The sequence below is a fragment of the Stenella coeruleoalba genome (assembly GCF_951394435.1).
Source record: "Stenella coeruleoalba genome assembly, chromosome: 6".
Lineage (NCBI taxonomy): Eukaryota > Metazoa > Chordata > Mammalia > Artiodactyla > Delphinidae > Stenella > Stenella coeruleoalba.
Window position 1 is genome coordinate 127,671,566 of NC_137151.1, and position 23,284 is coordinate 127,694,849.

The following is a 23,284-nucleotide window of genomic DNA, read 5'->3' on the forward strand; positions in this document are numbered from 1 at the left end:
TCATCACGTTGAAACCTTAGGAAGGTCCTGAGGGCACGTGCTGAGTTCGCACTTGCCCAGTGAGGACATGGACGCTGTGCAAGGGTTTAAAATTACCTGCCTGTGGTCACGTCACATGTCAACTGATGGACCTCCTGGCCGCACAGGGCAGTCCTGCCTGGGCAGGTTTGCTGCCTGATGGGAAATGATGGCAGAGAAACGGACTCCTGAGGGGTGGGGCTCATTTGAGGCAGGAGGGAGCAATAGATGTTAGCTCACTCTCTGATCTTGCTGCTGCTTTTCTTAAAACTTTATGGAATTACGAGAATTCTACTTTTGGTACATAAAATTAATCTGCATTTCTGTATACTTTTCAGTTTTGCAGTACTCCTGATTTCCAAGAGCTTCATAAGTGACGTTTTGATTTTAGTCAACTCTGTGGTCCTCAGAACCCACCTTCTGCTCAGTTTGTGCCGTTTGTTGTTACACAGGAAAATAATGCTACCAGTGGTCCAAGCAGCAGGCATTGCATCACTCCCATTTAAATGTGTTGTGTTTTGTTTTTCCAGAAAACACTTTGCAAGATAACATTCTGACAAGTAACACAGCTGCGTGTTTTCAAGACTGTTGGAGGGGTGCCTGTCCACATTTTACAGTACCTGTGCCTGAGAATTTAATTTTTTAAAAACTTTTGATGTGTTATTTTGTATGAAGTACCTTAACATTTATATTTCATTATGTTATACTTTACATTTTGTGAGGTTAACTTTCCATTTCCATTTTTTGTCCACCTTAACTGACCACTAATGTTAGAATTGATTCCCAGGGACCAGTCAGCATGTATAGTTAATAGTTGAATTTGATTTGGCTGGCCTAACCGACTAATCATGATTTATTTCTAGAACATTCAGAGTTCCCAGAATGTTCCTGAGTAGCAGAGACATGGACCTAGTGACACAGAAAGATGAGAGCTGCCCTGGTACAAGGCCATTTCTCACCAAGTCATGGCACCTGGTTAGCTGTCTTGCTTTGTCTGAGCACAACACCTGAAACCAGTTCTGCTGCTATAACTCAATACTGTTGGTCCATCTGCACATTTATCTGTTCACCAAACGAAACAGAATTACCCAGTGAGATACATGTTTATACTTAAATAGCTTTTTTAAAAACAGGCTTTTAGGGGTGAATTTTTTAACAAGTCTTTGGATTCTTGGGTCTATGCAGAGACCTCGCCACAAGCCACTTTCTGTAGAGTTTGCCGTGAAAAATCAAAGTATACGTGAGCTGCAGTTTTCATGTTGCAACTAAGATTCTTACCTACACAATGAGAGTCAAACTATTTTTATTCAACTAAATTAAAAAATAACTTTTTAAGGAAAATTAACAGTTGATCTGTGCAGAAACCAGCCTTTTTGTATTTTTATACTGCACTTTAATGTGTTTTCTCTAACTGCAGGTATAGGAGACGTGCCTCAGCAGTGAAAATAAGGGTCCTCGGGTGGGTGGCCCCGAGGCCTCAGCCCCGTGGGGCCCAAAATGCCTGCCAGGTTTTCCTGATTTGGCGTCCCTTTAACTGATGCTTTCCTGACTGGTTTTCAGGCAAATAGCAGTAATGTTTTTGTGTGTGCAGGCTGTCTAGTCCTTTTTCAGCCACTGTCATTTCCTTCCATGTATCGTGAGAGAATGAAGGCTATTTCAGGTCTGCACCGTGGGCTGGCTGACGGGTGCCGCCAGTTGAAGCCGCATCTGGTTGGTTTCCTGTGCCCTGTGGCCTTGGCCCTTTCCTGTCCTTGTAGCTGGTCTCCCTGTCGTGCACTCAAAGGGGCGCTGATGCACTTGGGGGTTGGCTTTTTTCCAGCATTGCTGCTGACGTGGGGAAATTGGTCTCCAAAAAGTGACAGATGAAAGAAGATCTGGAGGGAGCAGGTGCTGGTTCAGTTTTCTCATTTTGCTAGAACAAGAGAGGTTAAAATGGAGAAAATGCTTATTACTCCAAGGACGAGGAGGGGTTTTGTATTCAACAGACAGAAAAGAAAATGAGATGGTTGAAATATATTAGTTACCAAGGTGTACTACAGAAAATCACTGGGTGTTCTCCTGACTTTGCCCTTTCACTGTTGGGTAATTGCAAATGGTCAAGAGCTATAGGTTTAGGCACATTGTGCAAAGTTTTTACCAAGAAAAAGTGTTCCATGACCTTAGGGCCCCTCCATGCAAGGCTAGTTATTTGGGTTATTATGTCATTTATTAACTATGCTAGTAAAAGCTGTTTTTAAAAAGGGGTGGGGTGTGGCAGCACTTGAAAAGTAGTAGGTGTAAGCTCTATATAGTAAAACTACTACTTAGTGCTAGCTGCCACCTAATGGTTATGGGGGTGTGGGTGGACCTACACTGTAAGACTTTTAAATTCCCGTTTGTTTTGCTGCCCGAATCTAAATACTTTTCCTAATAGATAATTGCCCTTTTACTAAGATATAAGCTTTACCTATAAAAATGTATTTTGAAAACTTATTTTACACAGCAATTTTGTATCCATTGAAACTAACCTTTTACCAATAAAGCACTATTGTTTAGATATTAAGTGAGTAGTTCTCGTTATTGGCTCTTAACGAGGTAAAGGTGTAAGGTTTTCTGGGAAAGATTCAGAGAAAGCCCTGCGTTTTCTGTGTATAAAAATCCGGAGGGGGCTTCCCTGGTGGCACAGTAGTTAAGAATCCGCCTGCCAGTGCGGGGGACACAGGTTCGAACCCTGGTCCAGGAAGATCCCACATGCCACAGAGCAACTAATCCCGTGCGCCACAACTCCTGAGCCTGTACTCTAGAGCCCACAAGCCACAACTACTGAAGCCCACGTGTCCTAGAGCCCGTGCTCCGCAACGAGAAGCCACCGCAATGAGAAGCCCGCGGCACCGCAACGAAGAGTAGCCCCCACTCGCCGCAACTAGAGAAAGCCCGCGCACAGCAAACGAAGACCCAATGCAGCCAAAAATAAGTAAATAAACTTTTTTAAAAATCAGGAGGAATTATTTGCACCAACATCTGTACCCAACAACTCTGTATCGGTGATCCCAGCCCAAAAGAGCAAGCCATAAAGATTGGAAAGGAAATAGTTACAGGGGAATCTGATCATCTACTTAAAGTGAATGATAAAAATGACCACTAGTGAGAGCTCAGTGATGTCTGCCCACTAAATAGAAAATGTGGGGAAGGATCTCATTCACTGTAGCAACAACTACTAACTTACTAGAAGAAATATTGAAAACCTGGACTGTAAGCCTGATGTGGGTGGCTGGCCGGCCCTCTGCCCACTCCACTGACCACCCCAGGGCCCCTTTACTTCTTTCTCAGTGTCTGCCTAGAACCCTGTCTCTGGTTCCTTCTTTCCAGGTCCCTCCCTCCCCCAGGTCCTGCACCTCTGCCTCAGGCCCTCCAGCATACACCCCGCAGCCTCTGACCAGGCTTTCTCCCTGCGGGGTCCCCACTGGCGCTGCTCACCTGTCGGGGTTCCGTGCCGAGGGGTGTGTGTGCCACCCTGGGAGCAGCGAGAACAGCGCCTGGGTTCTGACATCGGGGCTGCCGGTGGTGTCGCTGGGGGCCAGTTAGAGGAAAAGCTCGGAGGGAGCGACTGGGGACAGGAGTGCCCTTCTGAGTCTCGAATCCGAAGCTGCCCCGCGGGGAGCGGCTGTTCCTGCTTCCTTTGGGAAACGTAAGGGGTCGGGGTTTTGATCCGGTGGCCAGAAACCTAGGAGTCCCTCCTAGATGGGTCCGGGTCCATCCTCGGTTTACTCCCTAGACAGACGCGCGGGGGCTCGCGGGCGCGCTCCTGGCCTGCCCCGGGAGGCGCGGGGACTGCGGCGGGGGCCAGGACCAGGGCAAATTGAACCGGGTCTTGAAGGATGCGTAGAAGTTCACTGAACCTCTTCGAATAAGGTGCGTGTGCTGCTGCTAGTCGCGGGCCTGGGGGCTCCGGACGTGGTGTCACGTTTCCATTTCCGGGTGGGGGCCACAAGGCTAGAGGAGGACTGTGAAGCCTGGAAGGGCCTCGGACCTCGCCAGCACGGCCCGTTTCCTCCTCAGCACATCCTCACGGGGCTATCGGTGCCCGTAGGCCACACCAGTAGCCCCAGAAGGATCGCAATTGGTGGGTGGAGCAGGTAACGGGAAGGCTGGCAGCCAGGGGCGGGGGTGGAGGGAGCCAGCAGATGGCCGTGCCGGCACCGCGCCCCGCCCTCCGAGCCGGACCCTGCTCTCAGAGCCGACGCCCCGCCCCCCCTGAGCCGGCGCCCCGCCCCTCCCCGAGCCGGAACCGCGCCCCGCCCAGGACCCCGCGCCGCCCTGCCAGCCGAATATCTGCTGAATTGCATTGGACTCCGCGCTTGCCCTCTCGCCCTGCCTCCTCCGGTCCATTCACCAATCAGAATTCTGTGCCGCGCTTCTAGGCCGCGGCCGCGGAGGCCCCGCCCCAGAGTCCGCAGGCCAATCGGCGGCGCGTCCGCGGGGGCGGGGGCGGAGCCCTGGGCGGGGGGTAGGGACTGGGCGCGCGGCGCGGGGGCGGCCTACGGGCGGTCGCGAGCGGGCGGAGCAGACGAGGGATTTGAAGGGCGCTGCAGGCGACAGCGCGGGCTTGGCGGCTGGTGAGCGTGCGGGGCAGCGGGGCCCCGGTCAGGCAGGGGCCGGGCGGCGCCTCAGGGGTGGGCGGCGGAGGCCGTGGGCCGAAGCCCAGGGCAGGGCGGGCGCCTCCGGACGGCGGGAGGCCAGAGGAGTCCACGCCCGGGCTCAGAAGGCCTTACTTAGGGCGGCAGGCCCCGTGCGGGGAGGGCCGTGTGTGGGGAGCCTGCCCGCTGGAGGCCCGGGGTGGGCGGGAGGGTCCCGCGTGGAGGCGCCGGGGGTGGGCGGGGAGGGTCCCGCGCGGAGGCCCCGGCAGAGCCACAGGTGAAAGCTCGCGCCGCCTGAGACCACGCCCTTTTTGGCCTTTCCTTAGATTGTATCTTAACGCCGGGAATCGGTATTAGGTGTTAATGTTTTTGTTTTGTTTTTTGGTTTTTGTTTTTTTTTGCGGTACGCGGGCCTCTCACTGTTGTGGCCTCTCCCGTTGCGGAGCACAGGCTCCGGACGCGCAGGCTCAGCGGCCATGGCTCACGGGCCCAGCCGCTCCGCGGCATGTGGGATCTTCCCGGACCGGGGCACGAAGCCCTGGCTCCTGCATCGGCAGGCGGACTCTCAACCACTGCGCCACCAGGGAAGCTCAGGTGTTAATGTTTTTACTCCATGAAGTGTAGAACGGCTCCTCAGACAGTGGGGAGACTTCTAAAGGCAGACGGTGAAAGCTGGGGCTGGAATATGCCCCCGTTTCCGTTTACTATGATGGCTGCAGCCTCTGGTGGCCTTTCGTGTGCTGGTCAGTAATTGCCGTGAAAAACAAATTGACACAAGGTGCGTTGAAGGAAATAATGTCAGTCCACAGTGAAAGGATGGGAAGATTTACATCTCAGGGTGGCTCTTCTCTGTACCTTTGCTCACGTCTGTGAGGGCGCTTCCGGCGGAGGACTGCGGAGGTGCTTGATGGGTGTCAGGAGCGTTGGACCAGCGGGCTGCTTGTGTGTGTGGACAGTGTGCAGTTTTCTCCTGCCACAGAGATGGGAGAGGACATTTGAGGTCAGCAGGCATGGAGTGACCTTTGCTGGTAGGCCACATCTAATGTTCATTGTCTGTATCGGCTGTTTTTTGAAAGTTTTTTATGAGTTCCTGTACACTACAGACGTAGCTCTTTGGGAAGGGTTGTGAAGCGCTTCACGCCCGTTATTTTATTTGGTTCTCTCACAATCTGCAGAGGAGACGTGCCCAGGCCCCGTCTGGAAGCAGAGGAGCGGGGTGACCGGTTTAGGGTCACACCCTGGCCCTACTTACCCCGTGCTCCTGCTTTGTTGCAGATTCTCCGTGAGCAGTTCACACTGAGCTGTTTGGACCAGACGCTGACAGGAGCTGCAGAAGTTTACTGGCTCATTTACATGCATGGGCATCCTTTCCCAAAAGGGAAGTTTGTATGATACATTCATCTGTCTCTGCCTCAGGTTCCCTATCAGCAAATGAGGTTACAGTTTACCTGCCTCATAGACTTGTTGTGAGGATTAAACATCAGTGGAAACGCTGTTAGCTAGATGCCTGGGACACAGTAAGTGCTTGACAAGTGTTAGCCATTGTATTACCAGGTGGAAGAATGATCTGAGTAGACAGTAGAGAGAGAAGTACGCAGTATTTAAGCAGAATTATCCTGCTTGGAGGGAAGGATATGCACTGGATTGAGAAAGCAAAGGTGGATGCATGGGTAATTCCATGCAAGCTCTTTTAAATCCCCTGGGCCCCAAGGAATTCTGTTCCACTCCTTTCCAAACACTCCTGCCTCTAGTCACACCAGCACCTCCTCTATCCTGAGACGGTAACAGGTGTTTGTTGCTGCTGCTTTTGCCCTTTCAGGTTTGTTCCTGTTTTTTCTTCACCTGCTTTCGTATAAGCCTGCCACCTCCTCATTTGCTCAGGGGTCGTGAGCTTCCTGCACACGGCTTGGCGTTAGGCGCAGGGAAACCCCCCTGTAAAGCTGGATGTTGCGCCGAGGTCACTCTGGTGGTGCTCTCTGAGATCCCGTGTGTAGAGCATGATTGCACGGTAGCATATGTGTCAATTCCAGATTTTACCTTGGCAACAGGGTGCCAGAAATGTGAGGGGGTTCCACAAAGCCTAATATGATAGAGGCCGGTGTTTGGTGGGTTTCTGGTGATTCTGTAAATTTCGTCTAATCTTTTTGGAGAGCAGCTAGCCGTATGTGATAAAGATTTTGATTTTGGAATCCCAGTTTGTTTTTGAAAACAAACTTTGATACATAAACTCTGCATGTCAGAGGGGTAGAGTACTCCTCAGCCAGCAGACATGCTCTGGCAATCTCCTTCCTATCCTTCCTTCCCAGCAAAATTTGAACCATTTTGATCCATGGAAATATGTTCAAAAACACGTCTTAACCAAAAAGGCGAGGTAGTTTGTACACAGCAATTATACGGATGTAAAAATGTGCGAGGACATGGGCAAGGATCAGAAGGGAAGGTGGAGTGATGTAAGTAGTTTTATTTTAGGGTCACAGGACTGTTTTCTCGCTAAGCTGGTGTTCTGGTTTATAGTCATTTTAAAATTCAAAAGCAGAAAGGCCCTCTGACGTTGTCGGGTGCAGTGACGAATCTTTCTTCATCCCCTCTCTCCCAGCTGCAGCACAGAAGGAGGTATGAGATTCCACCCAGACCTCTTAGGTGGGCCCTCGAGACCCCCACAGCCCGACCCACCGTGGGCATCCTCAGGGCCCCCGCCACTCTCAGCCTTGCCCAGCAGCCCCTGCCTGCGCACAGGCTGCTCTTGTCCAGCTGGTCTCCTGTCGCCCCGCAGGGCCCAGCTCCTGCTTCATCCCGGAGGGCCGTCCTGGCCAGGCTAGCCGCGCTGCCTTCCTCGGTGTTACCTCGTGCCTCCTGCCTTCCACTGCTGCGGCAGGCAGTGGTCAGGGCCACGTCCACAGTGGTCTCCCCTTCTAGATCATTGTGTACTTGCCACGTGGGGTCCCTTAAACCGGAGACGGGACAGCATGTGTGCGATGGGGGTTGTGAGGACCAGATGTGCAGACACCCGCTTTTTGCTGAGGTCTCCTCCCTCCCTCTCCACCTACCAGATTCCTGGAGGCTCCCTCACTTCACTTCCACATGGCTCTTACCGCCCTTTAACAGACTGTCTTCTTTGTCTTCTCCCACTGTCACGGGAGGGATTTCCTCCCTCTTACAGGCTCCCGTATCTTTAAGGACTTAGACTTGCTTGATACCGAGGCAAGGTGCTCAATCAGTGTTTGAACTAATCAAATTTTATCTGGGGCAAGGGCAGATGCCAATTTTTATGGGGCCTGAGACTTATCCAGTTTGGGGGAGGAGACCTCTTTAAGAAAATACAGTGTTACAAATAAAAATCAATTTGAAAATTAATTTGCAGATATTTATTTAGAATGAGAAAACGTAAATAAGATACAGATTTGAAAAAGCTGACCATTGATACAGACATCACTAAATCCAGAAAGATAGCATATTTGTTAATTATCTGACACACTTCTGTAATACTTTTCATTTGGCTATGTACTTTTTAGTTGTCTCTTCGTATGACAGAGAATAGAAAGAATTTGGTGATTCCTCTAGCATGGCTGATCAGAAATCTTATTAGTGATTGTTAGGATGCATAAAACATGGTTTCACACTTGCTGTTTCTAGCACGGCTATGTCTCGGAGAAGCAGGAGTTCTGATAAATTCTGTTTTGCACAATTCCATTCAAAAACGTTAAAAAATCAATGGTGTATTTATAGTCATACTGCTACATTATAAATTTTTTTTTCTGACAGGCGAGAAGTGTAGTTTTGACTACTGAGTACTGAACTCTGCTTGCATTTTGACAAGTCTGGTGATGATTTTCCCACAAATGTGCGTCTGGCTCCCCGAGTTTCAAACCTTGCTCCTTTCCCAGGGCCCACATGCTTCCAGCACCAGGTGCCATCGGGTCTGTTCATGTTGCTGCAGGGCCTGGGCCCTGCACCTTTGTTCCGTAACCCTCCAGCACGCAAGCACGGGACTGGCAGTGGTGTTCCGGGAGCCATAGCTGCATTGTGAGGCGGGTGGTCACCTCAGTGTGAACACCTGAAACGTCTCCACTTCAGCCCAAACTAAGGGTGTCCCTGGCTCCTTGTGCTGGTAGCTGGGTCCTCTCCTGAGCTGCCTGACGTGGAGGGAAGGAGGGACAGAAACAGACTTGGGGTGGAAGGGGCAGCAGTGTTAGTCGATTGCAATTTGAATATGTTTTCGAATTTCCCAGAAGGCTGTGATCATGGCCGCACTTCACTGAGGGCCTTTCTTAGGACCTTGGCAGGCCGGTGCCAGGTAGGGGCCCAGAAACGAGGCAGATGGCTTTAGAGTCACACTGCCGGCACAGGGGCAGCCTGTGGTCCGTTGCCTGGTGCCACACAACACCGTGGAGGCACGTGCGTGAGGGTGCACGGCGCCTCCTCCTGCGACTGGCGGGATGTGTCTGGAAGCAGGAAGCCGCGCTGGCTGTTTCACAGCCATTTAAATGACTGGGCGTGATTCACTTTACCTCCTGCGTCGTTCAGATCCCAGTTGCCTTGGTAATAGTTAACACAAGCTGAGTGTGGGGGGAACAAGTCTCAGTGTCGGAACAAGAAATCAATTTTTTAAATTGATCTAAAGAGAGTGTTTTAAAATGTTAGTTTTTATTTTAACTGCACTATTTGAGAAGCAAGAACAAGCGCAACACCTAGAGGAGACGTGGGTGCTTACCCCGGCTCTCTCTTTGAAGGCGAGAGGGCTCGGCTGTAGGTGACCCCTGCCGTCGTCTGCCCGGAAGCCATCTGATTTCAGAAGTAGCGCACGTTCATCACGGCAGGCAATTCAAGAGATACAGGCGCCAGGAATGAAGGAAATAAAAATCAGCCCTCTTCCCTCTCTCAAAGATGACCTCTGCAAACATGCTTTAAATGCATGGATGCCAAGTTCCGTTTGTGGGAAGAAGGAATGAGCCTCCTCCACCCTGTCTCTCCCGCTGACTGTGGCCACAAAGCTAGACAGCTGCGGGAGCAGCCCTGAGGACCCTGGCAAAGAAGTGGTGGCGGGCAGACAAAGGCCAGGGCCTGAAGTGCCTGCCGCAGGAGCACTGAGCTTCCTGTTCTCCCTCCAGCACCCCCGGTCCCCAGCGTCTTCGGGTGTCCGAAACCCGGAGCTGGGCTCCAGGGGCAGATAGGGAGGGCTGCAGGGGGAGCCACCCAGTTTGGACTCTAGAGGGAGTGGGAGAAAGCCACCATTTCTTCTCTCTCTCCCTGTTCTCCAGTCAGGCCTGAGACACCTAAAACTCCAAGGGCTTTTTACTCTCTTTCCTGCAGCCTGGTCCCAGCAAGGGTGCAGTCCCAGGACGTGCACGGCAGAGCAGGGGAACAAGCCACAGTCCTCTGGCTGGAAGACTGAGAAGTAAGCCAGGGAGCTATGGGGGGGGGCAGCTCAGGAGGTGACCCCCGTGGAGGGCGGTGCTCAGGAGGTGACCCCTCACAGTTGCCAGTGAACTTGTGGGCTCGACACCGAGCTGTACACGCGTGGGGCCGACCGTGTGCCACTTGCCAGATGCTGTGGGAACTCAGCTAAGGGGTCGACCACAGCCCGGGAGCCAGGCTGTCAGCTGGGTGATGGTGCACAGGGAGGATGGAGCCTCTGAAGGTGGAGCTGATGCTGAGACCACGGCTGCGGCCTGAACCCGGCAAGGCCCTGCTGCTGAAAGAGAAGTGCCACATTCCCTGTGGGATTTGAACAAGGCCAGAGGCTCATAACACAGTGTTTAAAATGTCCAGGATATAATCCAAAATTACCTGGCCTACACAGAACCAGGGAAATACCAGCTCACACAAGAAAAGACAGGCTACAGCTGAGATGATGCAGACATCGGAATTACCCGACAAAGACCTTGCGGTGGGCAGAATTTTGGCCCCCATGGCCGTCACCCCCTGGTGTTACTTCTGGGAACAGGTTATGTTACGTGGCAAAAGCACATCGACAAGGTTCCCTATGCGACATGACTGAACACTGTAGACTCAGGAAGCAGAGCCCAGCGCTGCCCTCCCAGCGCCTCCCCCTCCCCCTGCCCCCAGAGGAAGGTCTTTCCTTTAGGTTTTGGTTTACCCTCCAGGGTGGTTGTTTGAAAAATGCATGTGTTTACCGTCTTCCTCTTTTAACCAGTTAGTGCGCCACGCGCCTTCTTTGTACCTTGCTTTTATTCACCTTTTCATCAAAGAAGCACGTAGAGATCGTTTCCATGCGTGACCGAAATTTTAGCAACTTCCACTGCTGTGGACAGTGGACTGCGCTTGTCTGGGGAGCCACAGGCTGACGTCCCAGCCGAGGGGGAGACGACTTGAGGGCCACGTCGGGGCTGGGCTCATGTCCTGGCGTTGTCACTTCTGAATTATGTGTTATGTGGCAGGGCTTCTTTTTCTTTTTAATAGACCTGATTTTTAGAGCAATTTTAAGTTCACAGCAAAGTTGAGTGGAAGTTTCACAGATTTCTCATATGCCCCCCGCCCCCAGACGTGCACAGTCTCCCCCCCGTCCCCCCCAACCCCCTGAGTGGTACCTTTGTTACAAACCTGCATTGACACATCATCACCCAAAGCCTTGGCAGACTTTTTTTTTTTTTTTTTTTGCGGTACGCGGGCCTCTCACTGTTGTGGCCTCTCCCGTTGCGGAGCACAGGCTCCGGACGCGCAGGCTCAGCGGCCATGGCTCACGGGCCCAGCCGCCCCGCGGCATGTGGGATCCTCCCAGCCCGGGGCACGAACCCGTGTCTCCTGCATCGGCAGGCGGACTCTCAACCACTGCGCCACCAGGGAAGCCCCTTGGCAGACTTCTGAGCCGAATTTTTCCAACTTCAAGATGGAAATTTTATTCCACGAGTCGGTTTTTAAGTTTTTTATTAAATGAGAATATATAGGAGCCGAGTGTGTAGTAGGTAACACTAAATAGCAGCGGTGGGAGTTTGCATGTAGCCACCAGAAATATTTTTAGGAATGAAGACTGCAAATCATTTTGTTCACCTGGGAGGGAGAAGGGAACTGGAGTCCCTCGTAGGCACCTGACTCTTGACACCGCTGATTCCCTCCAGATTTCTGGAGAGGGTCTCTGGCAGCAGCAGGGGAGCGAGCAGGGGCTAATGCCTGACGTTTAGAGCCTGCAGGACTGCGGGACGCGCTCTGTGTGTCTAGTCCAGTTTGCATATTCTTGCCTTTTTAATGTTTATTTATAAGCACACAGAGCAAAATAAAGTAATTTCTGTTAGTTTATTAATTTATGTAAAGCACATTCAGTGCATACATTTTTCCCTTTGATTTTTTTCCCATTGTCAGACTACAGGAAGCAATCAGGCTGTATGTAGCAAGACTGTTGAATGAGCAGCTTCACGCTCCTGCAGGGAGGGGTCCTTCTGCTGCTCGTTCTAAAATGACACCATGATTATTAACTAACATTCACAGCACAGCAGTTACATTCAGTTTTCCATTAAGTGTCTTCCTTTCTAAACTTTCTTAAACTTAAAGCTGAGTAATTATCAAATGGGTGATTTAATGCCACATTGCCGTTGTGTAATAGCAAACAGAGCTTTCTTTGGAATATCAGCAGGAGGGTGCCCCATGGGGTCACTTCCTCTTAAGAGAACTTGTCTCCCTGGGATGAACCTCTGGGATCAGGCCGTCTCGTGGTCCGGAGTCTCAGCCTAAGCTGTGTGGGTGTCTTACTCTGACCAGGTGCAAATAACTAGGATGTAAGCATGCTGCTCACAAGGTGTACGAACCTGCAAAGGCTTCCTCTCAAGAGCCATGTTTTAGAATTCCTTGAGCCAAGAAAATGGTTTTTTTCATCTAACATATCTTTTGTTCTTATGAGAGATGAAACAATGGTAAATTAAAAGTATGCTGGTTTAAATATATTTTTTATTATAAAATAAACACAGATACAGAAAAACTGCATTAATCAAATGTACAGATTAAGGAATAAAGTGGACACTGTCCAGTGAAGCAATGGAACTGTGCCGGCCACACCCAGGACCCCTCCCCTGTGCCCTGCCCCCGGGACAGGCCCCTCCCACCAAGGGGACCACTGCCCTGACTGTTCTAGGAATAACCTCCTTGCCTGTTCTTGCAGTTTTCTCACCCGGATGTGCCCCTCAAGACAGGTTAGTCTTGCTTGGTTTGGTTTGTTTTGTTTTGTTTAAAGTAGGCGTTCAGACATGACTTTCTTATAATAAGTAAAAGAGAAAGAACCTGAAGAAATTTTTTTCCATCTAAAATTATCATGAAGAAATATAAATGAGAATTTTACAGTGGAATACACAACAGAAGTGACTGCTAAAAGTACATCTTGGTTGTATACATGTTTTCAGAATTGTAGCTTTACTTAAAAGGGAAAGGATCACTTTGGTGCCCAAAGTAAACCATCCCGTAGCTTGTTTCAGGAGAAGCTCCTCTTGGTGGCGGGTGTTGGGCGAGTGCTGTGAGCTGACCACGCTTTACTCTCACCTGCGTGCGCACCTGGGACACCTGAGAGGTGGGCTTGACTTCCTTAACACCCCTCTCTTCCGCAGTAACTACTCAAGTTTGTGAGACTGGCATGAAAACGCTCACGTTTATGGCTCTCAGAGCTTCATAATACCTCACGCTGAGTATCAGTCAGTGGCAGGAAAACAGGGCTTTTCTGAAGTGTGGTTCCTGACTGCGGCATACACGGTGCCTGTTCTTTGATGCCTGCGACGTTAATTAAGTAAATACTTAGCAAATATTTACGTTAATTAAGTAAATACTTAGCAAATATTTACAGAATTAGTGACCGCTCCCGGGGGGCATGCAGCCTGGAGAGAGAATTCTGAAGACGGTGGGTAACTGCCGACCTGAACCACACGTGTGGTGCAGGGAATCTACGTGCCAGTCCGAGCCGGGGGTCAGCCCGTTTGTGCATGGGGTGGGTCGGGAGCTGTATTTCGCAGAAGGACACGTCGCCTCATCACTTTGCTCATGCTACGCACATCTCACCTTTCCCGGGGGTTTTAGCTTTCTCATTTTCTGTTTGCTTGTTTGATAAACCAGACATGCATGGAAATTCTCACGCAGATTGTTGGGAAGGTCTTCGCTGAGTAGGGTTTAAGTAGGAGTTGCTTGGCAGTGGGTCACTGAGAAGCTTTTCCATCTTAATTGAAGAGACAATAAGTTCATGAGTTGGTTTATCTTGATAACAAAATAAGCTCGAAAAAGAGGAAAAGGCCACAGGACTCAGCAATTAAGTTGGCATGAAAGGGCACGGACTAGGAGTTTAGTGAGATTAATTCTCTAAAATATTTACTGCAAATTAGTAGAAGACTTTTTGAAGATGATTAAGCAAAATAAAATGGTTTTCACCGCATCTGCATTCTTTTTTTTTTTTTTTTTTTTTTTTGCGGTACACGGGCCTCTCACTGCTGTGGCCTCTCCCGTTGCGGAGCACAGGCTCCGGACGCGCAGGCTCGGCGGCCATGGCTCACGGGCCCAGCCGCTCCGCGGCATGTGGGATCCTCCCGGACCGGGGCACGAACCCGTGTCCCCTGCATCGGCAGGCGGACTCTCAACCACTGCGCCACCAGGGAAGCCCCTGCATTCTTTCTTGATTAAACATCTGACATTTGTGTTTGCCATACTGTGTTTAACCATTAGGTATGTTTCTTTAAGTTGACTTTCATACATAAATACACGTATTTAAGAAGGGAATTAGCCATAAATAGAAGGTAATTATATTAATAAGGACGACTAAAAGCAAGGCAGTATGACCAGATTCTAGCAGGCACTGAGCCTGTCCTTTGGTTGTTAAAAAACAATGGCGTGATTGGCTCTGTTCCACTTAACAGCTAAGAACCGGAGACCCTTCCCCCGGCACGTTGAGGAGGGTTGAAAGGGCACGAGCGCCTCCCGGGGCAGCTCTCTGACCCTTGCAGACCCTCGGTGTCGTCATAGGTGAGGAGGGCGTGGGTGGTGGTGACCACAAGGGTATTATGAGGACGGGACAGGGCGGGTGCTGGGAAGGGTGGCACGCGTGTGCTCCCCGTGACGTGTGCCAGGCTGTCACTCAGCGCCAAGTCTGAAGTTACCTCCTGAACCGCTGGTGGCCCCCACTGCAGCCTGGTGACACAGCTTAGAAAAACCAGGGTGTGCAAAGCGGGCAGACAGCCTGGCTGTCTTCATCCACCTTCCTTGGCATTTTCCCCACCGTGTCAGCGGAGGTGGGACCCAGGACCCATGCTGGCACCGTGCTGTGTGTACCCCTTTCCCTTTGCTGAAAAGCGCTGTCCGGCACACAGAGCGTGTGGTCAGCACGTGAATGTCTGGGCTGGTGGAGGGAGGAGGTGCAGGGCCTCCGGGTGGTCTGGGGAAAGAGAGGCAGGCGGCTGTGGGCCTCCCCTCCCCTGCCGGTGGGCAGAGATGCTGCGGCTCCTTCAGAGGGTCTGGGGGTTAAATGAGTTCACGCACTGCCAGCTTGCGTGCACCCCAGCGATAGTGGTGTTGGGGCGTGTTGCTGTGTATGCTCACCAGTCGAGGTATGAGGAGAAGATAATCTTTCTAAACTCTTAATTTTGATGTACGTTAAGACTCGTAGAAGTGCAAAAACAGTACAGAGAATTCTTGTGTACCTGACAATTTTCTTACGTTGTTTTAATATTGAAATAACTGGGGATAATTTGGGGGGTTTTTGTGTGTTTTAGTGCATTCCTCACTCTTAGCTGGTGAAGAATGGGGGAGCTGGAAGGAACCTACCGCGTCCTGCAGACCCCAGGGACACGCCTAGGCGCCCAGACCCCCGCGGGCGTCAGCACCCTCGAGCCTGGGCAGGGCCCCTCGGCAGCAGCGGCGTGGCCAGCGGCCAGGACGCCCATCCGAGTGCAGCTGCTGGACAGCTCCGTCGAGGTGTTTGACGTTGAGGTAAGAAGCGAGATTCCTGGAGGCCTAGTTCCTCGCGTTTTCTAGAAGTCGGGTAATATTTGGTATTATGTACCAAACTCCATTTTGCTGGTTAGACTTTGCCTGTTTGTCAAGTCGCCCATGAGTGGCTGGGCTGGTAATAAAATCCTTGGGAGCTCCGTCTGCGTTTCCCCTTGTAGTCTGGGGAGTGGTGTTCTCCTGACTTAAAATTCTGACGTAATGTGGTCTTGACATTCTTCTCTTTTGAGAGGCTGGCTGAGAGCCACGCAGTGCAGACTGGAACCAGCTTGTCTCCACCCAGGTCCTGGTGGCCGAGCCGCTGGGTGAGGGACGCCCCTTAGCCTCACAGTGTGTCCTCGTCTGAATGTGAGGGTCACTCAGGTCCCCGCTTCCCAGGGTGGCTGGGGTGAGGGCAGAGCACTCAGCACACGAAGAGCCTGGCACAGCGCTCGCACAGGGCTTGTCTTTCTAGGTCAGCAGTAGGAACATTTTTATCGTGAAAATTCTCTAATAATACATTGCACTGATAATGTTGGCAAAGACAGTTGAATATAGCAAATGTTTGAAAACATCTTTTCTGATTTTCTAAATGGCAATAGAATGAACGTTCTTTTAAAAAATTACTTATTTTCATAAGTAATGCAGGAATACATTCTTTTTTCTAATATTTTTATATTGGTTTAAAGTAATACCTTTGGAAGCATCCCCTGCTCTTAATGTCACAAAGTAAAGACGAGAGAATGAACTTAAACTTTAGCAGGAGGTTTATTTATGCTTGGGGAGAGGTCCAGATGCTACACAGAAAATAGAAAGATGATTGAGGAGCTGTGGGCCCGGTGTGAAGAGGCCTAGAGGAAGCCTTGAGGCTCCCGCAGAGCCTGGTGGCAGGATGCCTTGTGTGAGAAGGCAGAGGTGAGGAAGGAGGTGAGCACGGTCGGGGGCGGGGAGTGGAGGGGAGAGGCCAGCTGGGGGGCTTGAGGAGTAGAGGTGCCCTCCTGCGTGGAGCCCAGGGTGCACCTTGAGTGTTCGATGGCAGGTATCTCGTGCCTAGATTCCTAGTGTCTGAACTCAGGGAACCCTGAATGCTTCTTTTAGGTCTTATTTGAGGAAGAAACCAGATGTCATTTCGTCAGGGCAGTGGTAACTGGAACTGGTAGGGCCTGTCTGTCCACCTTCCCAGGTCACTCCTGTGTTGCAAGAAGCAGCCTTTGCAGGGCAGGGAGTTGGGAACAGGCCACCTTTGAGCCCTGAAGGGGGGGACTGGCTCTCGGTCCCTGTCTTACCGTACTCGGATGAGTCACCTGGAGAAACAGGTTAAAGATCTGGGAATTAGCTGGGCTCCCACGTCTTTTCCGGACAAATGTTTGGAAGAATTCCCACCGTGTAGCCGTCCTATGATAAACACATTTGCTATGGTCTAGGCTTAAAAGAGGTTCAGATTTTTTGAAAGAAAGGAAGGAAGAAGAGAAAAGAAAAGAATTGCATTAGTTAGGGTTTACCTTTAGAGCATCTTTTTCTGGCCTGCTTAATGGTCTTTATCAACTAAACCTAGGACCAGAAAAGGAAAAAAAGCACACATTTATCGTTGAGTCATAAATAAGATGTAATCCTTCTCTGAGAAATTTGCTTTTAAATCAGAGATAGCATTTTATAAAGGTTCAGAATATAGAGAGCATGTCGAAGTTTTAATAAATTGAGATTGTTGTTTCTTTTAACCAAATAGAACCATCATGTTTGGTATTTTGATAGACCTGGCAGAGTTACCAGAAAGTAAAGAATCAGATTGCTGTTGTATATTCCGAGTTGGATGGGGTCCTTTTTAAATTGTGCTACTCACTGATGCATACCTTTCAGGAGAAGTTAAAACTCAATGTATTTTTTTGTAAGTTAGTTGTGTTCTATTTCTAAGTACCCTAGTCGTCTACAACTGTATCAGTTAGCTTTGCTGAGTAACACGTCACCCCCAAACCTGATAACTTAAAAGAGCAAATATTTAATATTTTCTGCATGTCTGAGTGTTGGCTTGGAGGTTCTTCTGGTCTGAGTGCTGAGTGGTCTAGGATGGCCTCGCTCACATGTCTGGGGCCCCAGCTGGAACCTCTCTCCGTGTGGGACCTCACTCTCCAGCGAGCTGGCGTGACCTTGTGCGCATGGTGATGGGAATGCGCTCGGGGGTGGCAGCTGTGAGGTCCCTGAGGCCTAGGCTTGTAATTCACACGTGTACCTTCTGCCGGGTTTGGCTGATCAAGCAGGCTGCCAGGCAAGCCCAGGTTGAAGAAGTACCCGGAGTCTGTGGCCATTTTCTGCAGAGGCTCTCACACGGCTGCTGCCAGGGATCAGGTGCACAGTCCCTGGAAAGTCTCTGAAGGTCTGGTATCTGGTGTCAGCGGGCTGGGCGGGTTTGCCAGATGAAGCACTTTGTGGGGCCTCCTCCGGGAGGGGCTGCTGGAGAAGGTGCATCTGCCCTGCTCCCTCCTCCCCAGTGTCTCCCGTGGGCCGCCGTTGCCAAGATCCGAGATGCAGAGCCCAGGCTGGGTCTCCCTGGGCCTGCCGCCCCTGCCCCACCATCCCTGGTCACCGATCTTGTCTGTCGTTCCCCCGCCCGCCCTGTACAGTTGGACTGAGAGACACACTGTGGTTGGGTGACTTTCGCTGTGGGTCTGTGGGTGGTATAGACTTGAGGTGCCGGGCAGTGAGGTCCCGGGGCGGATGGCCTCTGTTGGTGGCACAAAAGGCAGGTCTTGGGGAAGACGCCCCCACCCTGGAGCTGGCCGGGCTCTCCTCCTGGAACGCAGTTCCTGGGCGGCGAGGCTGCTTCCGTGTTTGGACCAGTGCCGGTAAGTGCGGTCGACCGAACGGAAGCGAGGGTGAGCTTGGGTAACGTGCTTTCGTTAGGAGTTTTTAGTTTTTCCCTCTATGGCAACGTCTTCTGATGCTAGGGATTCAGGTGTTGTGTTTTGTGTCTGGGGTTTTGGGGCCGTCCACACCTATCTTACGGTGTGCTGATTTGGTTTATTTTTTACTAAGTATTCTGCAGTATTGTCTGCAGACTCGCAGGGTTGATGTGCAGCCGGTGGCACCTGGCCTGGTGTGGCCTGTGTGGACTCCCCTGGTTGATACTGAAGGTTTATTCTTAGGGGAAGAAGTTGACGTTTAGTTATTTTTGAAACGGCGTCTTCTGCTGGTGCCTGTGGCTCTTCACAGGCAGAGTCTGTGGCTCATCGTCTCCTGCTGCTTCAGCAGCTGAGGCTGCCCTCCCCCAGCCCTCATTCCCTTCCTTCAGAGGGGTGAGCGCATCCGCGAGCCCCTGGCTCCGTCTGTCTCCCACCCACTAGGGCGGTGATGTGAGCTTTGCTTCTGCCAGCTCAGGCCCCACGATACCGGCCAGCGCTCTGAGAGCCAAAACCGCTGGCCACACGGGAGCCTTTTCTTCCTCTGGCTTTCTCTCTCGGTCTGCAGTCCTGCTGCCCCAAAGTCAGGGTGGCTGGAAGCTGGAAGCTGGGGTCTGTCTGCTTTTTCCTGAGCAGCACTGGATAAGCTGAAACTTTCTAGCAACTTTATTGAGATATAACCGTACAGTCACCCACGTAAAGCGTGCAATTCAGTGGTTTTTAACGTATTCACAGAAACGCAGAGCCATCACGCCGGTCAGTTTTAGAACGTTTTCATCCCTCCCAGTTGGAAACCCCACGCCCTTTAGCTGTCGCCCTTGCAGCCCCAGCATCCTCAGTGCCCCCCCCCCAGCTCTAAGCAAATCGTGACCTGGGTCCTGTTTCCACAGACCCCTTTCATCTGAGCAGAGTCGTACGTGGCTTTTTGTGACTGGCTTGTCACTTAGCGTGGTGTTTTAGGGGTTCATCCACGTTGTTGGACGTCTCAGCACTATTTTCCTTTTTGTTCCCCACTCGTCAGCTGGTGGACGTCCCACCTTTGGGCTGTTGCGAACGTCGCTGCTGTAAACATTTGGGTACAGGTTTTGTGGGGACATGCGTTTCCACTTGTCTCGGACAGACCCCTGGGGGTGGGACTGCTGAGTCGTACAGCGACTGTGTGTGATCGTTTGGGGAACTGGCAGACTGCTTTCCAAAGCAGCCGCACCATTTATATCCACCAGCCACTTTATGAGGCTTCCAATTTCCCCACGTTCTCAACTACACTTACTATTCTTTGACTTTTTGATTCTAAACGTCCTAGTGGGTTTCAAGTGGTATCTCGTTGTGGTTTGAGGTGAAATTTTTAAAATTTTTAATGGCTAAAGAAAGGAAGGTTTTCAGCCCAAAAATATGAGAATTGTACCATTAAAAATTTATCTTTGGGGCTTCCCTGGTGGCGCAGTGGTTGCGAGTCCGCCTGCCGATGCAGGGGACACGGGCTCGTGCCCCGGTCCGGGAGGATCCCACATGCCGCGGAGCGGCTGGGCCCGTGAGCCATGGCTGCCGAGCCTGCGCGTCCGGAGCCTGTGCTCCGCAACGGGAGAGGCCACAACAGTGAGAGGCCCGCGTACCGCAAAAAAAAAAAAAAAAAAAAATTATCTTTGGGGTGGTTCCTTGGATAGATTATGAGTAATTGTGGAGTTAACCGTCTAGCTGTGGCCCAGTTACCACACGTGGAGTGAACATTTCTACATCCCAGAGTTGTGAGGACCACAGAGAAAGCAGGCTGAGGGCAGGCCCTGGAGGCCCTGGGAACTGAAGCTGGTAGAGGAGCGGGAGCTGCCGTGTCAAAAATTTTAAAACATTTTAAAGTTTCATTTAGACTTTTACTGACACTGTATTTATTTTTATTTATTTTTAAAAGATGTATTTGTTTGTTTATTTATTTATTTATTTGGGCTGTGCCGGGTCTTAGTTGCGGCATGCGGACTCTTAGTTGCGGCACGCAGGATCTAGTTCCCCGACCAGGGATCGAACCCGGGCCCCCTGCATTGGGAGCGTGGAGTCTTACCCACTGGACCACCAGGGAAGTCCCCTGCAATTGTATTTTTAAATCAATATTTATCTCATCTGTAAGTACTAGCTGCCAATGTCTACGATTTAGTCTCATCCATTTGGATCATCTGCTTTAACAAACTTACGTTTATCGCGATTACGTATGATAATGAAGCAAGGTGTACTTCGTGGTTCTTTATATTGATTACTAGTTTGTGTCCGGAAGGGCGCAAAGAAAGGGGGAGAAATCTGTCTGATGGATTCAGGGTGGAACTTCAACTCTGTCTAATTTTAAGTGATGTTTGACATTTACTGATGGGATTTTTAACTCCCTGAAGGTCAGTCAGTGACCAATTTTTTGATCTAGTAAAATCATGATTTGTTTTCAGTTAATTAAATGAATTCTGTGGTTTTGAAATTAGAAATCTGACCTCAGGTCTGGAAAGTTTTTTTCTCAGCTGTAAGAGAAACCATCTGGAGGCCGTGTGTCGGCTCGATTGTCCTGCATGCAAGTCAGGGAGTAGAAAGTGTCCAGCTCCTTGCCCTGTACGTGTGAGCGGTGTCCATGCTGCCCTGGGAGAAGCAGAGGGGCCGAGCTGGCGGTCCTGTCCTCCCTGGAGAGGCCTCCCCTCGACTGCAGAGGGCGCGGCATTGGGGACAGGGCACGTTCCTGCGTCGCTGACCATTCATGGCGGGTTTAGGAATGGACGTCACCTATAGCTTTTCTGTTATCTGGAGTCAGTATTGCGGAAAGAGTGATATTTAGTGATTGAGAGAACAGTCTGGGATGTGGTTTGGGTGAGGGAGACCTCACCCACGGGAGTGAATGTCATGCCTTCGCTGGCAGGTGTGGTGGAGTGCTAATGAACGTGAAGGTTGCTCACGTTTCCCCTTTTCTTAACATCCTCAAAAGGTTCAGAGTGGGCTTGCTTTCTTTCTTTTTTTTAGAATTGCGAAAGCTTTAGCTTAAATATGTGGCAAGTAGGAGGACAGATTCTCAGCCATGAAGTCCCATGCTGGAGGACTTGGAAGTTGCTATTCCAGTAAAAACTTAATGTTTTCTTTCTGGCCAGGAAGAAATAGCCAGAATTCCGGAGAGTACCGTAGCCAGATGTCTGTCGCTGCTCCTACACGAGCGCCCTAAATATGGCAAAGAAACCGCCTGAGAGCTTATTTTGGTCTGATCTCAGAAGAAGACGTTAGTAATTCAGCATCTGAAGTTTGGCGATAATATAGGCTTTATATAAGAGCTCTGTGTGTCCCTAGTATATGCAGCAATTATGTGATTCTGCCCTAGGTTTTGAAACCTATTATTTTGTTTTGGAAAATTGATCTGCGTTTTGACCCTGAAGCCCAGGAATGTGGCAGGGTGGGACGAGGCAGAGGTGTGGACATTTACCCAGTTGTGGTATCGAAGCTCCAACACACATGCACGCACACGCCTGCACACGGACATGCCTGAGGGTTGGCACGCACAGTCTATGTTGGATGACCCCGCGATGATGACCGATGACAAATGGAAAAGAATCGGGAAATGTCGCCGAGGGCAGACCCATCCCCACCGTTGTGTAATGGAAGACAGCAGACTTGTCTCAGGGTCCCAGCAGAGGGTCATAGAAAGGAAACTTGCCCATTGGGTTGTCTTGACTTGCAAGCTGTTTCCTGAGCCCTTAAGACACGTGACGGGTTTATGTCGTTGGCAACCCCAGCAGGAGGCAGAGGCAGAGTGAGCTGCCGGGTGAGGCAGCTGGCCTGTGACCCCACCCCACCCCCTGGCTGTCTCCAGAACCCTTGCTCTTATCCACGTGATGCTCTCATTTACTGATCAGAAAGAATTTGGTTCTGTTGTCCTGTGTTCATAGGAGGCTAGAAGAGCTGACCTTGTACTTGTTTCACTGATTGGGCCCTTGAATCGCTGTTCCCGTTCAGCTTCCACCCCTTCCCAGAAATTCCCGATGCCTGCACTCTTGGCGCAACTCCCCACAAGGAGGTGGCCCGCCTGAGAGTGGTGCTGCCTGACCACCGAGGCCTCCTGGGCTCGCACGCTCATCCCTCTCCCTACAGCCGCGTGGGGCACGTTAGGACCAGGTTTTAAATCTCAGCGCCTCACCACCCGATGGCGTGAGGAAGGGCCTTGCTCCAAGTCTGGGAACGGCTTTGCTCAGGGGCCCCGTCCGGACGTGTAGCCAGAGTGGGGGGGGGGGCGGTGACGTCCGCGCCTGTCTGCTCCTGCGGGGGCCACGTGGGCGGGGAGGCTAGAAAGGCCCAGAGTCGTCCTCTGTAGGCCTTCACTCGGCTGCCCGACACACACCGCATGTCCTGCCCCCCATGTTGAGCTGTGTAGCCTGGCACACCCCAGGGCTTTCTGCACTTATAGAATCCGCTCTGTTCGGTGGTGAACAGTGTCTGGATGTTAGGAGCAGTGCTGCTGCGGATGCTTTTGTGTGTGTTGCTGCGTGCGCTGGTTTCTCTAGGGTGTGTCCCCAGCGTGCACTTTGTGGTTGTAGGATGTGTCCATTTTTGCCCTGCCCAGGTACGTGGATTGCTCTGGAAACCCGTTAGACCGTCTCACGGGCCCTTCGTCCACACAGGACCACTGCCAGCCATTCTCTGATCCTGTGGCCTTTCTCCTGCTGCTTCCATCCACGGGGGCTGCTGCCCAGTGTGGGCCGCTGGTGGGCCTGGCCCCGGGGCTGTCTGCATCCCGTCCTGATTCCTGTCCCCAGCCAGGTCATCTGAGAGCGCTGCCGTCCTCCTGGTCCCCCCACCCCACCCCCTGCAGCCTCCAGTGAGCCTTTCACACCTACTGCACAT

The 23,284-nt window shown here is 51.2% G+C and overlaps 2 protein-coding genes across 7 annotated transcripts in view; both read left to right on the forward strand.

The window, feature by feature from the left end:
• The window catches only part of SEPTIN2 (septin 2), a 33,379-nt gene extending 30,825 nt beyond the window's left edge, over window positions 1–2,554 (forward strand). For both annotated transcript variants that reach the window (XM_079923927.1, XM_079923928.1), the window contains exon 13: window positions 549–2,554. The gene's annotated coding sequence lies outside the window, so the exon portion shown is untranslated. The remainder of the gene's footprint in view (window positions 1–548) is intronic.
• Window positions 2,555–4,531: 1,977 nt separating this feature from the next.
• The window catches only part of FARP2 (FERM, ARH/RhoGEF and pleckstrin domain protein 2), a 92,966-nt gene continuing 74,213 nt past the window's right edge, over window positions 4,532–23,284 (forward strand). For 3 of the 5 annotated variants that reach the window (XM_079923725.1, XM_079923727.1, XM_079923728.1), the window contains exons 1-2: window positions 4,532–4,613; window positions 15,326–15,542. In XM_079923725.1, the coding sequence (XP_079779851.1) occupies window positions 15,354–15,542 (189 nt within the window). In that variant the 5' untranslated portion in view covers window positions 4,532–4,613; window positions 15,326–15,353. Of the gene's footprint in view, window positions 4,614–15,236; window positions 15,543–23,284 lie in introns of those variants that run through there. The other 2 variants (XM_079923730.1, XM_079923726.1) reach the window with 2 other exon arrangements.